Source organism: Falco peregrinus, chromosome 7, assembly GCF_023634155.1.
Source record: "Falco peregrinus isolate bFalPer1 chromosome 7, bFalPer1.pri, whole genome shotgun sequence".
Lineage (NCBI taxonomy): Eukaryota > Metazoa > Chordata > Aves > Falconiformes > Falconidae > Falco > Falco peregrinus.
The window spans coordinates 9,903,671-9,920,750 of NC_073727.1; the positions used below are offsets into that span (position 1 = coordinate 9,903,671).

The 17,080-nt window shown below is 46.0% G+C and overlaps 1 protein-coding gene across 1 annotated transcript in view; it reads right to left on the minus strand.

The window, feature by feature from the left end:
• Positions 1-7,406: 7,406 nt before the first annotated feature.
• SLC35F3 (solute carrier family 35 member F3) overlaps positions 7,407-17,080 on the minus strand; it is a 70,976-nt gene continuing 61,302 nt past the window's right edge. The window contains exons 4-7 of the mRNA XM_027789167.2: positions 14,969-15,094; positions 12,467-12,659; positions 10,213-10,302; positions 7,407-9,084 (exon numbers count right to left, since the gene is read on the minus strand). Of these exons, the coding sequence (XP_027644968.2) occupies positions 8,840-9,084; positions 10,213-10,302; positions 12,467-12,659; positions 14,969-15,094 (654 nt within the window). The 3' untranslated portion in view covers positions 7,407-8,839. The remainder of the gene's footprint in view (positions 9,085-10,212; positions 10,303-12,466; positions 12,660-14,968; positions 15,095-17,080) is intronic.

A 17,080-nucleotide genomic window follows, 5' to 3' on the forward strand; every position in this document is an offset into this window, starting at 1 on the left:
AATTATATTTTTCTGTTGAAAAGAATTAATATTGATGTAAATTTATATTACGGCTTTCTTATGACCCTTTTGCACTCATGCTTTTGTGAAGCAAGCTTTTACAAGTGTGAATATTGCAAAGAAAATTAATGTTAAGTCTCAAGACTGAAACATAATAATAGGAAATGTCAGTTGTATTTTAGCTTTCAAAATTTATGGTGCGTGTAGTGTTTTTTGGTTACTGCATTCATGAAACAGAGAGGATAACGGTGGTTACATATAATTAATCACAAAGCCCAAACAGCACATCTGGGATATTTGTGATAAATAGTTTATTCTTTAATGACTTGTAGATAAGAAATACTCACTGGAGACAATTATAAATAGCTCTGTGTAATGGATATTATGGAAATTCAGTGATCTGGTTTTAGAAAGTGCATGAATAGAAGAAAAGACAGATTTATCTAATACGTTTTCAATGGCAATTTGGTTAAACTGCTATAATAAGGAGGTGGATTGTTTTGTTGTTAGTTAGCCAGTTCTAAGTATCTATCTTTAGTGTTTTACTTTTGGGAAATGTGCCCAGTAAGTAATAAATGGGTTATTTATAATAGCCAGGTGGAGGCAAATGTTCTAGAAAGATGGGAGGCTGAAAAAAATTCAGATTTGTTAGCTGTGCTGGTTGCTGCAGTTGAAGCTTTTGAATTACATTTCCATTTAGTGGTTAGTGAGATAGATGTTAAAGAAATATTTGCCCATCTCCCACTGAAACCAGCAGTGTGTTAAAGTGAGTCGTGTGGAGTTTATACAGTGGCTCAGCTCTCAGACTCTGTTGTGCCTGTTCTTGCTAATTGAGATACAGCATTGCGCGTGCTTTGCCTTCCAGTTAACATCTAACAGATCTCTCCTCACCTACAGTGTTACTTATGCCATATTTAATTGAAATTTGCTCAGCAGATTCTGGATTGGCAACCATGATGATTTCTCCTTTCACTTTGAAAGCAATTAAAACTTCTTTCTTTTCACATAACCTTGCATTTAATACCAAACATTTGCAAATAAAGATCTGAAAGAGGCATATTAGTTTCAAAATGTTTAAGAAATGTGTACTGTACTTTCTATGGCCTTATACAAAGCACTCTTTTTTCATTATTTCATAAAGACTTCATGTCGAGTTTTACTTTTGTGCATTTCCTTTTAACAATAATGTGCTTAACCTTCTCTGGATGAGTTAGCAAAAATCTGGGGTTTTGAATAAATATAGAAGGAGGAGTATGTGAGGAGAAATAAAGCTATAGCTTGTGTTTGGCAGCCTTAGCAAACCAGTGTTCTGAATCTCTAAGAAAATGTGCATTATCACATTATTTTTCAATTAAATGTGTGTTGGGGCTCTTACCTTGATTTCCCCATAATGCTGTCTTTGCTGGGTGTTGTGATGAGCATTCCTGCACTGAGTGCCCATGTGACATGAACACAGAGAATTAAGCATGTGTCTTGGGACGCTGCAGGAGAGACTGACGTAGAGACTACCACGGCTTTGTGCAGTAGCTCTGCATGTATCAGAGGGCTGGGGGTGTGGGTTCATCTGATAGTGCTGGAGGGGATTTGACTAGGAAGGACTAAGCTGTCTGTGCAGGCTGATATGGAGACAGAAGGGGAAAGAATAGACAGAACAATAGTTTTCACATTTTCCAGATCTCTGTTCAGTGATTTGAAGCCTGCTGAGAAAAGGCTTGCTTGTCTTTGTGACCTCTCGTGGACATCAAATGGAGTACTCTGTGGAACTCATCTGAAAATCACTAGGCTACCTAGATGAGTGGCGATTATGATGAAGAAAAAAACCCCAGCAACTGGAGGTTTAGGATTTTTTTAAGGTGATATAGTAATGTACATTAATTATAGGCAATTGTTTTTAATGCCAATGGTCCATTTTTGTTAGTTGTTAGGAAGGAAGAAAACAGAAAAAAGAGTATTTTGGGAAAAGCAGGAGATGATGGTAAGGTGGGAAGACTGACTAATTCTTACTCTTCTGTTGTCTCCTGATTAGCAGTTCTCCAAGCCTACCAAGGATGAGACAAGCTTGCTTTTCAGCAATGTTGATGCTCAGCTTTTTGCAAGAAGGCTAGATTGGAAATGAAATCTGTCTGGTCTACAAGGAGACTTCAATTTTCAAAGCTATGTAAGTGGAAGAAGAACACTCATCTTTTCAGTGTCATTTGGATGCCTTCAGATTTCTCTATCATGTTATGTACTAAAAGCAAAGAAGTAGTTCCTAGTTCTCTCTGAGACTAAAACACATCCTAAAATTCTTTATTAAAAAATCAGCTGCATGCTTGCATTCAGGTATTATGTTTAATCAGCTGCACCTTATGTTCACTATAAACTTTGTCTGTGAAGCGTAGGTGTACTCATCCAGATGGGATTGCTTACACGTACACAAAGGCAATGTCGTTTTCAAATATGATGAGTATTTGTTCCCAAGATCAATATCAGTTTTCTTAGTAGCCAAGCTAGCAAGTGACGTGCCTTTCACCAAATCCAAAATCACAAGGAGAGAGCGATGGTTTTGTTTACAAGTCAGAAGGCATTTAAAATATGTAATTGGCCAAAAATCACAAGGAGAGTATAATGCAATTTACCCTGCTTACTAGGCTGCAGTCATTAAAGACTTACCAGCTTCAGAAGCCAGAGGGACAGTGAGACCTATTGATGGGAGAGCATAAAGCGATGTTCACTGGCCCATACCATATGCTTATAGCAAGCAGGGCAGCAAATCCAAGCTGAAGTTCACATTTTGTAAGTCCTTACAGATCTTGCTGCTTGGACCCCACAAATTCAGCTTTTAGGATTCTTTTAAGAATCTTGTAAGAATCTTTTAAGCATCTGGGTCAGTTGTGTGTATGTGCAGAAGCTGGAGTTTGGTGTAAATAATCTGCAGAAACCAAGGCAGCTGTCCCCTTAAGAAAGGCAAAGAAGTCTCAGTCTCTGTCTTGTCCATTTCATGTTAAGAAGAGTGAAGGATGGATGCCTTTCCACAGGCTCATCTTGGCCTTTTTTTTTTTTTTGAGAGAGAGAGAGAATAGGAAACACTGCACTTAGATTTCTGAAGTGTTTCTAATGATGCTTCTTACCAAAGAAATGAAGCTACTGTGGATCAAAAGAGATTGTCTTGTAGACTAATAACTTAGGTTAGTGAGGTAGGAAACAGAGAGCAGGAATAAGTTATTGCTCTTCAAAAGGAGAGAGATTACCAAAGGAGCTGTGCTGAAGCCAGTCTTCTTGTGTGTACTCAAAAATGGTTGATCAAAAGACCCCAACATTTACTGATCAACTGTTTTACTGATTCGGGAGAGTGGAGACTAGAACTGAGAGAGGATCTCTTTCTGTCGTCGTGTGGCCAGGCAGCAAAATATCTGGTGGCATTCAGCTTTAATAGACATGACGTAACGGACATGGTGAAAAGGTCTAAAAATATGGTGAGGGCCTCTAAATTCACTGTTATCACTCATCAGAAAGATTCTCAGTTTATGGTGGGCAACTGTTAAAGCACATCTACTTTAGTTCTCTTCATTTGGGTGAATAATGCTCTGCAGGTTGATTGCTGTTTTTCTGAATCAACGCACTGGTGGCTCTCTTGACCTGTTAGATGGACTTGGTCTAGAACTGGAGGGAAACCTGGAGATGAAGAGCTGGAAAACTCTCTTGAGTTCTTTTCTGAAGAGATCATCTAGTTCAGCAGTAGGATTAAAGAAATGTCTCTATACCATTGCAGAAAAAATGCAGATAACAGGTTCTTAAATACAATACTAATACGAGCTCCACAACCCTCCTTGTTTAAGCCTTTTCCAGAATTGGAATTCCTTGCTTTCTAAGTTCCGCTCTTCATTACTGAGGAATAAGTTGGTTGCATCCTAGTATATCTGTAATGGAGAAATACCAGTTGCCGCTGCCTTTAGAATGATCTTGTGCATAAATATTAAAGATCCCTGTAACAGAGTTTCAGATAGAAGAGAGAAATACAAGGCTTATTATTTTCAGAAACATTAGTTTGACCTACTGGTCCTGTCCTTAGTAATTTGATTTCCTCTTAAAAGATTTCTAGGCTGCAGGTGGGCATCTGTTCATTTAAATTCCTTTTTGCTTTTGCAAGATCTTTAAGCTCTTTTTTTTCTTATTTCACTTTTTAATGTTCAGGACTTCTAGATAAGGTGCAGGTTATTATGGAAATGCCTTAGAACATGCCAGCTAAAGAAAAAAAAAAGTAATTGCTTCTCTTTTAATAATGATGAGCTAATTAAACTCATCCATCAAAATTCATTACTGCTGGCAGTTTCTGCAAAGACAGCTTGCACAAGGACTGGACTGTGAAAGAAGGTTCTCAGCTTTGACCTTTGCCAAGGAGTACATAGCTCAGGTTTGGAGGCCTTGAAGGGTTCCACCCTTCCTGCAGTACAGATCAGGGACATGGAGCCAAACTCCCTGTAGTTTATGGCTTTACAGCATGTGCACGGACCCCGTTTCTTCAAACTGGCATTGTAGCAAGGGGCAGCTGGGCATCTTCCCCTGGAAAGCGTTTCCCAAAAGGCATTTCTGTCCTGATCCCACCTGCAGCTCTCCTATGCTCCTGCTTCACACCAGTTGTGCTTTTCTGGATTCTATTATTTCCCCATTCCTTGAAGAAGCCCCCAGTCCCAGCCTGCTGAGTCTCTGTCACCCCCTACTCCTAGCCTGCTTTCTGAGTCCCTGTAGCCCAGATGGGTGATGCGCTATTCCTAGGGCTTCTGAAGTGCTGGAGACCTGTGACATTCTTTTCAGTGAACAAGAGGGGTGTTTCACATGTGTTTCTGTTGTGCAGATTTGTGAGTTTACTGGGAATATGTTCCACAGCTACGCAAGTTGATTCAGTCTTCTGTGTTCAGTGAGTTTGCAGCCTGCAGGCACAGTACAGAAAGGTTTTTGACCAGAAATGGTGTCAATCTGGTAATGTTACCTTCCCTGTAGGCTGAAGATACTGTCTGTATGAACCCTGACCAACTCAATATTGCACTAGCTTTGTTACAGAGCGCTCTGGAGAGCTCAGGGCAAGCGACTTGTCCCAGAGCTTACAGGAGACATTAATTCAGCCCCAGAACTTAGTGATCTACAGGTCCTGCTAGTCTGCTGTCAGCCACAAACCCGGTTAAGCTACATGTTGATTTCAGTGTTCTGTTCAGCTGTTGAGTATTGTGGTTGGATTTCTGCCTCTCCTAGCTATTTCCTGAAGACTACTGATATGACCTAGACCATCCTAGACAGAAGAAGAGGAGAAACTTTTTAAAATACGCCCAGCTCTGACTCATGTGCTGGTGAAAAGCTCATGCAACCCCTGTGGAGAGCTGCAATAAAAAAATATAGAAGTAGCAGCAGGAGACAACTACAGACAACAGGGCAAGGAGAAGGACATGCAAGGGAGGGGGAGAACTGCTGTTCCTTCCTCGGATTCCTCACTGCTGTACTGTGCAGCAGCAAAAGCTGGCAGCTGCAGTGGGGTCTGGTGATACTGTTTATTGACTTCCTTGAGATTTTTTCCCATTTGCTGTTTTAGCAAGCCCACTAGATCATTCCTGGTTTCCCCCTTTGCTGGAAGAGCCAAGATGCTTTGTGAGGGCTACATTTGGGCCCGAAGCTGCCAATCTGGGTCAGCCCTTGACCCAAGGGAGCACACTGGTGGCTGGCAGTGCTCTGCGAGGGCAGGGGACCAGCGTCAAAGACACCAGCCAGTAAGGCCTGATGCTGCAGTCACCTGCAGTTCTGCCTCAGGAGGAGGTTTGAAGTGGCCAAGGGTGGGCTAAAAGTGCTGGTTCCACACTTGTGTTGCTTTGCTGTCTCCTGAAGAGCAGGTATGGCCCTGCGGAGCTGTGTGAGGTCCATAGAGGCCAGCAGTGGGTCTGACTCATGGGGTGCTGCAGAGACTGCAGCCAGTGCTCTGACCTGTGAGGGCAAGCAGGGGAGCCTGCCACAACTCAGCCCTCATCTCCAAGGCACTGAATTTGTCCTGGGAGCCCTTTAGCAGCCCAAGATCAGGAGGGTGCAATCTTGCCTACACCTGAATGGTGGCCTGGTCACATCTAATGCCTTACTTGCAGGGTTTGCCCTCTGCCTTGTCCTTCTGGTGAGAGCCAACAACTCTAGTTCCTTTCATTCCTCGGCTTCAGATCTGTGAAGCTTTGGCACTTACAGATGCAAACACATACACATATGGATGTGCTGCTTGCTTGACATTCTCCTAGTCACATCCTGGGCTTCACTGTCTGGAAGGTTTTGCTAAGCAGCAGCTGGCCAAGTCAGCTGTTTATCCTTAGGGCAAGGTGTTGCCTAAAGAAACATAGGTCACTTCATCTGATTAATTTGTCTGTATGTAGTTTAGAATTGCTTAACATAGGTAAATCTGGTTTACTCAGCTCCCACTCAGGAAAGAGGTTGTAATAAAGCCCTGTTTGAGATCCCAGCTCTTGTGTGTGCTTAGCCTGTTCTTGGGAAGGATGATGAGCCAACAGAAGCAATGACAGTTGCATCTGGTAAATCATGGAGTTTTACTGATGCTGCTATCCATTCTGGTGCATAAATTCCCCCACAATCTGTACTGAATGTTAAAGGATCTGCTGCCGCTTTAGAAATAAACACACGTTAGTTGCAGTTTTTAAAGTGGCATTTAGAGCCTTTTGGATACCTACCAGATTGCATCAAACACACAGCAAAGTGTAGTGCAGAGATGACAGAAGATGCTGCTTATTGGGACTGTGGAAAATGGAAGGACTGTGTGTGCAAGTTCTTTCTGACCTTGACTCAAATGGGGGGCTTGGGGAGGAGGGTGGGGTACTTTGAGGATGTCAAAATTATATGCCCAAAGATGGAGTAAACTTTCATCTGGGACCTTTGAGATCAAGTCTCTGTGTTTGCCCTTCAAACCAGTTATTAGAGTTGTACCTTGTGCTTCTGTCCTGTGCCTTACTCTCCCCTGCTTCCCAAAGAACTAGATTTAAAAATTCAAGTGTGTAACACTGAGTGGGACAGCGGTTGTAAGCTCAGATTTTTGGCTGTGTAATCTCCTTTAGTGAATCTTCAGCGTCTTTTTGATCATCAAAAGATACGCAGGGAATAAACACAGAGCTGGACTAGGGCCTAATTATTAATGTACAAACTCACACCCCATCCATAGCCCCTAAGTACCTGTTAGCATATGTGTGTAAGGCTGCTCACTGGTGGATTCAAAGGAAGGTCAGCTTTTCCTTTGGTCTGCTTCTGCTTTACATGTGTCTCCTGACTGATGCCTAACATCAACCCTCCAGACGGATTTGTCCAGGAATCTCTTTGGCCAAATACTACCCCTAGTAAAACTGGAATAAAGGTGCAGTTGAGAGAAGGAAACAGACAGCATTGACCAAGTCTGAGTTTAAAATCTTTTATTATTTAGCTTTGCCAAACAGATAATGGAATCTGAAGTTGATTTGCTAAAATGTTTTGAAGTGGATGCCACCCCTGCCTGAGACAAAGACGACCTCAGTGGCAGCAGGGACGCTTAGGCTATGGCAGCAGTTCAAAAGAACACTTTTAATTTTGTATGCAACAATGTAAACTTCAAAAATAGTAAACTATAACCTTTTTCCCCACCCCTTTTTACATAGCATGTGATCTATCACAGATAGAAATTTAATGGCGAACCAAAATCGCGTAAGTAAACATCCTGGTGCTTACGAGTTTCATAAAAAGTGTTACATTTGATGTAAATATCTTACATTTGTAACTCTTAACACTCACAATTATGGAGTAAAAGCAACTGGTGATTCACCCCCTTAGTCCGTGCTCTTAGACTGTACATCAGCAACCACGCTCCTGCCAGCCCCTTTGATCATTTTTGGCCGGATTGTCCCACACATGACCAAGACTTCCCCTTCCTCACGTTGGTGTTAAACAAGCGCAGCTCCACACAGGGGTAAAACCTGCGCAAGTGAGACGAGAACCAGGTCCCCTGCGCGCAAACTTGCAGTCCCCGGGGCCCTGCATTCCCACGGAAGCCATGGCATGTGTGGGGAGCACGTCCTGATGTTGGTGGGAATTCGGGGTCCCCCAGGGCCGCAAGCCTGAGCCCTGCCATTGAAAGTGCCTCGCAGCAGGACCTGGTTCTGCATGGATAAAGACAAGAGTTCTGTAGAAGGCACTGGATTTCTCTTGCATGGTTTTAAACATGGACTACAGTCATGTGCAGAATAAGGAGATTTGGGCTCTAGACCGCTTTTTCTCTAGAGCTTTAGCGCAAGCATTTTTAGCACTTGGAACTTCCTCCTGGTTGCAGTGCAACATGCGCTCATCTACATAGAGTGATTTCCAAACCTCCTTCTTTCTGCTCTTCCCCCAACCTTCCTATCCCTTAGAAGATTCCCTTTTTGTTCTTTGAAAACTTTCAGAGTACAGCTCCGGTCAAAAATAAATGTGTGATGTAGCATAGCATTTGTTTCTTTTAAATCACAGTGTGCAATGCATCATTCGGTACCTAATGTTCAAAATCTCTGCCCTGCTTTTCATGAAAATCATTCTTTAAAATAACCTATGCAAATATATTTTGAGTATATATTACATTCATTTAAAAAGAGAAGAGAGGTTCTTGGTTTGCAGGTTTTTTCAGTGTACTACCTAAGTGAAAGGTCTGATGTGAAAAAAGTACAAGCAAACTGGACATGCCAAGACTCGAAGCCTTAGATGGTGATTGTATCAAAACTGTACAGGTATGTACACCATGTCAGACAGGTGTGCTTCTTCCCAAGAAAATACCTTTGCATCATCATATATAAGGTTAACCACAAAGTTTTGGTAAAAAGAGCATTTAATGAGCAAAGGATGACATGGAGGGGCGAGTTCTCCGGCTTTTGTTAGGCAGTCCTGAAGCAATGTCTCCGTTCCCTTCGGGGATTTCTTCCTTCTTCCGGACTTTGAGCCGTGTGAGGAGCTTTATTACCCAGACGTCCCATTCCTCTGGCAAGAGCAACAGGAGAAAGCCCAGGCCAATAATGATGATGGCAATTACTCGGACACTGTTGAAGACAATTTCACTCGTGTAGTGATCAACAACTGTGTGGGACATTGAACGGGTGTTATTACGTGGGACAAAGCATTAGGGCAGTACCCCCTCCCCCCCTCTTGCCTCCCTGGCTCTGAAGGCTGGCAGTAGCAGGAAAGTGTGGCCACGGAGGCGATGGTGGCAGGGACACTACCCTTCCTGCTTCAGAGCAGGCGGAGCTGGCCTGTGGGCTCAGGGTGCAGGAGGGCACCGTGCCTGGAGCTGCAGTTGTTCTCTGCAGCAGCAGCTTCTCCCATGCTTGCCGACAGCGCGGAACTCCTGCTGGGGTCTGGGTGCGCACAGAAAGGGGCATTTCCCTTCCCCTTCAGCTCCTCCAGGCGAATTTTTCTTCTCCCCCGGACTGCCCCGCTGAGTAAGAACCCCTGCACGTGCTGAGCAGTGCACACACTGGTGGGGACCACACCACTCGGTACCAAAGTCTGCTGGGGTGGCCAGCAGAGCCGGCTCTGTGTGCGTGTGGCCAGCACAAAGCTGGGAGCTGCTGCCTGCGCCATGGCACCAGTTCAGCATGCTGGGGTTTAGGAGCCTGGTTTGGGAGGTGGCTCTGGTTTGGGCCAGGGTTGTCTCCGCACTCCCCTGCCCAGCCTTCTTGGGCTCTGCCATCTCTTGGCTTTTGGTAAATTTCAGAAAAGTGTCACAGAAACGTACCTAGCCATGTCCAAAGTTGAACTGTCAGTAGTCCTGATAAACACCTGCAATGTTGTTTACCAAGGCAAGCAGAAATACTAGCGCATGTTTGCTCTAAAATGTAAGCAATTTTGTTTCAACGTAGTGTTAAGCCTGCCTTGAAGAAATCATTAAGGATTGATTTCTGCTTCATCCATGAGTTTTCATCCCAGCCCAGAGATGGATGACTTCAAATTTACTTTTTTTTCAGTATGCTGGCTTCTTTGGACAGTAATTTAAAAAGCAATTCTAGAGATCATGAATATTCATGTGATATTATACAATACATATTTAACACAAAGTATAAATTTTTAATCAGCGTCATCTCCATAAGTCTTCGAGAGAAGACGCAAAACATGTTTAATAAAGCTATTTGCTTTTATGCCTGTTGTGTATTTGAAAGGCCACAGATTTAATGTATTCATTAAGATTCAAAAGGCAGAAATTCTTACCCGCGTTCACTGGGACACTCAGTACAATTCCAAGAGAAATCAAGGTAGGGTAGGTAATAGCAATCCCAAAATTTAGTAGAATATTGAATGCTGAAGAATGAAAGAAAAACACCTTTTACTACAGTGTAACTAGGCAGAGGGAATGTCACTTGAAACATTTATGGTTTGTTACTCCCTCTGCATGTTGTTCAAATGGAAGGCATCTTAACTGCTGCTGCTATTCCTGGAAGACACCTGTGGACACACGTCTGTTTGCTGCACGTCCATCTGCCTGAGACATTGCTGTTTCTGGGGAACCCTACATCCCACTGGCGTCCAGTAGCAGGATCAGGGTGAGGTTTGGATACAACCTGTCACTCAGTGTGATGTGCAGTCATTCCCGCTCTCTACACCGATCCACTTTGCCCTGCTGAAAGACTGAACACTTCGGCTGGGAGATTTCAGCCGAACAGTTACTTCTGTCTGGATACATATTTTTTCCCCAGTAGAAAAGCTGCCTCCAGCTGCAGGTGGAAGATGCTGTAAATCTAACCCCCTTCCAGGCAAGAACTTGCTAAATATAATTTAATACAATAAAATTATGATATCATTATAATATCATTACAACTGAATGATTATAATATCACTACATTGTAATAACCATACATTGTTCGTGGAGTGTCTCATGAGAAATAATAAATAGTTGCTTTGGACTAAATTCACCCTTGTTTTAAGGTGATTAGCTTTAGCAAAGTTAGGAGAGCCTTGACAATACTGAACTTGTCAGGAGCTGGGGCTCTGACTGCCTTCTGGCAGTCAATGAAATGACTTCTTTCTGCTTATCCTGCTGCAGTCCGATTTCCACTGCAACCAGGTTAACCTATTTAATTCTTTAGGCAAGAGGAAAGACTTATATTTGCACCAGTTTTAGTTCACACACAGTAAATGCAGCCATGTACTACAGCTCCTTATTTGTAAAGTCAAGGAGAAAGACAGAAGTTTTGCTGCTGGTTCTCTGTGAAATCGCTCTGCTTCTGTTCAGGCTTCCAAGTTGCACTGTAGCATGACTCTGCTCAGTTGTTTGTAAAGCTAATTGATTTGTGTTCTAATATTTCCACTGTAAAGAAAATACCTTCCCTGTATTCTTTGTGTATTAAGTAACAATTAAATACAAAAATGCTTTTTACCTAATAAAACATTGAAGGAAAAAGGAAATGTCATCTTTGAAAATTTCCATGAACACATATCTACTGTAACAGTGGTAGTATCTGTTATACGTGGAACACGGTAGACATTTTTGTTAATAAAGATTATTAGCCAGGTAGATTTTAAACATCATTTTTCCTGACAACTTAATAAAACTCTTCAAATAAGACAGACAAGTATATTTGTATTTAAATATTGCACACCCCCGTGATTGCTTGCCAAGTCCTGCAGTACTTTCTTGCAGGAACCTCCCTGTGAGTCCACTGAGTTTACTGTGAGTAAACTGGAGGTACTTCTGGAGTCAGGCATTGTGACTGTTCAGGGTAAAAGGAGCTGGGACTCAAGACAGGGATGGAGAAGGGTTATTTCTAGTAGAAATGAAAGGAACGTTTTAGGAGACGTGATGCTGTCATCCAGTTTAGGGATCAACTGTGGCAGCACAGTCAACACATCTAGTTTAACAAGGAGCCGCAGCACATTTTTGATGATCATGAGTCATTAAAGCTTAGATTTGGCATTCCTCCCAAGCTGGGTTCCCTTGGCACAGCAGTGGCAGCAGAAGAGATGAGTGCCACCTACCAAATTCCCATCTGCACTATGCAACGCTACATTTTCAAATGCTTCCTGATCTTTAGGAATAGCAATTAGCAATTAGTGACATCACCAGAGGTGCAGGAGGCTGGCCTTGACTGGCCTGGCCTAACCTTCTTGCTCAGGGGCTGCTGATGAGGCAGTGCCCTGCGGGCAGGACTGCTTCCCATCACAGCCCTGGCAAGTGTCACTTGTCCCCGTGAAGGAGAGTGCACGAGTAGGAGTTAGGACAAGCTTTACAGTTTGGTCCCACAGCACTTTCTAATGAGGGCCACAATATTTCAGCTTGGTAATAATGGCCCACGGAAGCAGGGTCTACCTAGGACTGGACCCTCTGCATGATTCTGCAAGCTAATAACTCGGTTATGAAGAAGGCAAAACAGCTCCAGCTTGTCAGACATTTGCAGCTTCCACCAGCAGCCAGTTTCTGGCACCCCCCTCCACCCTGATCAGTGTGAGAGCTCCCCCATCTACTCACTCAATAAGAGAACTGAAAATCCACAGAGGTTTCCCCAAGGAACGATGTCGAAAGAGCTCCAGTACTCCACTTTGGTAAAATAAAGGATGACAGGAATACAGGTAACGAAGAGAACGTTGAAGACAGCTAACACAGACAGGAATAAGGCAGCTTCTCCAAATTTAGCACTGCCCAAAAGAAGTTTGAATAAAACCTACAAGAGGAAAATACATGGGTTTAACTCTCTTGTACCTCTCCTCTGGAGGGCTGGTGTCCTGGCTTCAGCGGCTCCTGCCATTCTGGCCTGATGGCCAGTGCTCAGGGCCAAGGTGCTGGGTGCTCAGCAGTGCCAGTCAGCACCTATGTGGTGATGCTTGCTGGACACTTGAGGTGGCTGCTCATGAAGCTGTGGAGAGCAGCTCGTGTGCCCCAGCCTTCTCCCTTCTGGCAGGGGCAGCTGCCACATCAGCCCATGCGGGAAGGGGACTCAGCACCTTCTGCTTTGTACCTCCTAAAAGGGAAGGTCACTCACCCTAGCCTAAACCCTTCAACCATTTTTCTACATGTTCCCTCCAGGAAAACCTGCATCTGACATTAAAACCTGAAGGCTTGGTGGAGCAGGGCAGTGGGAGGAGAGGAAGCGACGTGTGTCATCTCCCTGCATGAGACATCAGTGGTCCGGGCCTTGAGCTGCCACCTGAGGAGCACTGTGGTGGTGAGCAAGCACGGTCCATGCTGCTTGGTTATCCTCCTGCCTTGTCCTGCCGTGCACCATGGCCTACCTGCCAGCACTGCTGTCCCTGCCTCCCGTCGCACGCTGCAGCACCGGACTGCTTCCTCCCTGGGAACTCATCCCCAGAAGGCAGATAGCGCAGCAGCACCACTGCAGCCTGACTAATGAGACCACAGGGAAAGATGTAAAAGCTTTGGTTTGTTAGTGGGAATGGGATAAAGAGGAAACGAGGGATGTGAGTGGCCCACCCCGGGAGCCCCTGTGCACGGGTCTGGTCTGAGGTCTGCGTACATTTTCCACCACAGAGCTGTGGTGGATCCCGTGGGGTCTGGGTACAGCATTCCTCTGCCACGGACTGCAAACCAAGAGAGCCAATGGGCTCCGACTTACTGGTTTGTGCTGGGATGGCAGGCCCCCTCGCCAGTGTCAGCTGTCTCTTCCCTTTGCCTACCCAGAGCCCTGCAGGCAAGTCCGCGGGGCTGCTGCCCGCTCCCACCACCTCACAGCCACCATTGCCGGTGCAGCTGTGTTGCCACTCCGCATAATGGAGCAAAATATCCCGAAAGCCACTTTCCCTCCTTGTTTGCCACCTGAGGATGGCAGGTTGCCCCTGGCAGGGTGGGCAGCCGGCACATGCAGACTGAGGTGTCTGTGTCTGGGGCAGGAGGGCAGGTCGAGGCAGCTCTGCTGCATGTGGCGCAGATTGTCTGCCTCCAGATCTGCCTGCCCCTTCGGCAACCACAACCTGTGGAAACTGAGCCAGGCTGCGGGAAGCAAGAGCAGAGTGTCGGCAGCAGTGGCGGAGTGGCATTTGTTGCAGAGCAAGCTGCACAGCTCCAGCTGTCCTCCATGCAGGGCGCACTGTAGAGTAACACCCTGCCGGCACTGCCACCATCACCTCCCGGTGCACGTGTGCATGGGGTCTGGTGGAGCAACCCTGAGACCCCAGTCTGAAAAAGTGAGCAGAAAGCATCGCAACACAGCGCTCAGGGACGGACAGATGCTCCTCAGTTTGCGGAGTCTCCCTGGGTTTCTTGTGTTAAGGCTGCAGGGCTTGCCTGGCCAGTTTCTGTTGGAGGATTGGTACGGTGCAATTCATTAGACCAGATGGAGAGGTCTACACCTCATCCTCATCTACACCTCCAGGCCGGGGTGGGTGAACCACACTCTACAGGTGCTTATTCCTCCCAGCAGACTGTGACTGTGAGTGCCATGAGCAGCACAGAGGCAAATGCACATACGTGTCTCGGACTAAGTGAAACAGCTCTTTGCCCGGCAGAGGTGGCTGCATGTCATCTTACACATATGAGACCTTGATTCACAGGCATGTGCTTTGGATTTTAAGCATGTGATTATTTCCATGATAAGCAATACTTTAAGCCCGACACAGGCTACATACGCCACTGAAGGAGAACTGGCAAGGGGCGGTAACAAAGTGATTTGAGAAAGAAGCTAACTCTCTGCAGGGAGCTTCCAGGGTGAGGGATTAAATCCAGCAGCCCTGGAAAAGCAGCTTCATTTTGCAAGAAGGTGGGACATCTGTGGGTCCTCCTGTGGGCACTGGAGAAGACTTTTCCCAAGGAACGGGAATGTTTGTCCTCAGTGAGGGCAGACTCCAAGCAAGTGCATACCTGAATGCAGTGTTGCAGAGTCAGCGTGTTCATGGCAGAGCCCTCAAAGATGGGCATGTGGCACTGAACTGCATGACAGTTTGCAAGACAGGCGCAGAGCGATGAGGGTGAGGATTCCTGAATCTTTCTGGGGGTGGGGGATGACCCAGGTGTGCTTACCTTGTAGAGTGCAGACATTGAGGCAGAGCCCACCACCAGGGCTATCCCAATAACGGAGTGGCTGTGAAACCCATCAGCATACGTCATCATAACAATCCCTGCAATAGCAAATATAGCAGCCACAATCTGGTTGGAGACAAAAAAAAAAAAAAAAGCAAGAAAGTATTACTCGACAACCCCAAACACGGAAAAAACAGGTGAGCAATTTTGAATGAGAGGACAGTACTTCTGCACCATCTGCTTATGTAGAAAACTAGTAGCAAGCCCAGGCTGATACCCACGAAGCTGATGCTGCCTCCCCCCGTGGTTTCCCTGGCTGCAGGGAAGCTGCAGGCAGAGCTGCGAAGGAGCGGCTGCCTCGGGGGGCTGCGGCTTGGATTGAGCCAAAGGGGGGGAAATTCATCCCTGTCACTGAGCCTCCCCATCAGTGGGTCGCTGCAGCCTGTGCGTGACAATAATACAGAAGTAATAATTCCCTGGAGCTTCCAGGAAGGGCTTTGAGTCCTGTGGAGGTTTTGGAGGAAAAGTGTTTTTGAAATAAACAGGGGAATAAAAGTCATGCGATTGCTTTGGGGTTTGGATGTATCATTTCTGAGTGGAGGGAGGCTTACTCAGCCAGCCAGTCCTGCAGCGATGCCTGAGAGGGGTGTCCAAAGGGAGGTAACATCTGTAAAGGTGGGGGACAGGCAGCCCCTGATTCAGCAGAATTAGCCAGAGCTTCTCTGGAACTGCCCTGCCAGATGCCTCAAGCCCCACTGGGTGTCACAGCACTCTCCAAACTATCAGGCTGCAACAAGGTCTTTTACCATCACATACCATCATACTCTTCACACCTATCCCTCTACTGCCTTCTCCTAGTCTCTCCTCCTCCAGGGCACGCTCACTCCCTCTACTTCTTCCCCCCCCCTCTCTTCCTTGGCTACCTCCTCTACATTGGCTCCCCAACCACTTAACAGAACCAGCCACAGCTGCACCTTGTCTACATCGGCCACCCCACCCCCCCAAGCCAGCCCACAGCTGTATGTTATCAATATTAATTAACCCAGCTTCATTCCTCTACACCTGGGTGGTAATTGTGGGGTGACAATGACTTTCTGCATGCTCTGTGCTTCTTGGATCTGCAGTGGTGTGAGGGATGCCCAGCTTAGACCACATTGCCTTTGGCTGTGCAGTCATGGTGATGCTTGTAAGATGATTGGGATAAATTAGTTTCTTTTGACCCACAGCTGTGTCAATGCCAGCCAGCTGTCCCCTCTCCTGGGGTTTTAAGCCCCGTCCACAGACTGTGGCTGCCTACACATCCAAGACCAATGGCCTTCTCTCACCTTTCCTATTCACCACCAGAGATGCTGGGGCTGCTGTGAAGATGCAGGGGAAAGCCTGTGTGCCCAGCTTTGCTGCTGCCCGATGAGCAAGCTGCGGCAGGGGGACCCCTTTCCCAGCTGCAGGTCCCCATCCTGGCAGCACCAGCAGCCTCTTCCCTGGCTTGAGCTGGGGCTGGTGCCAGGGCGTACCTATAAAGTTTCCACACACGATCACCCAGCAGATCCCTTCTGCGTGCTGACATCAACACCTCCAATTTCCCTTAATGGAGAAATGCCCCGTTTTTACAAACAGAAGGGGATCAGTTTCTCTAAAGGTGTTGCTGTAGAATGGCAGGGTAGTGTCAGGGCAGGAAAAAGCCCAAATCAGCAGAAGCTACAATGCCTGGAAAATTCAGCTGCTAATAGCATGTCAACAAGAAAGGGATTGTCTAGAAATTGCTGTACTGCTGTTCATGATGCTGCACGAGCACAGCTCTGGCAGGCTGTGGAGGGGCAGCATTTCCCCCAGGTGCTCAGCCCCTTGCATAGCCCAGCCGAGGGGCAGCAGGTTCTGAAAATGCTGATTTATGACCTGATCAAAGCAGTGCAAGCTGCAAAGACTGGGTATGCACGCTGCAGATTTGGAGAGGATCAGGTACAGCGTCTTGGCTCGCAGCCCTGTTGGCATCAGGCCTCTCCATGCACTACTGTGGGGCATCGTTTCTAAAGTGAAGCTTGGTGGTGGTGTAATTGGGCTCTATGGTCCTCGACAGGCTTTTTTTTAAGGCAAGGAGAGAAAAAAACCACC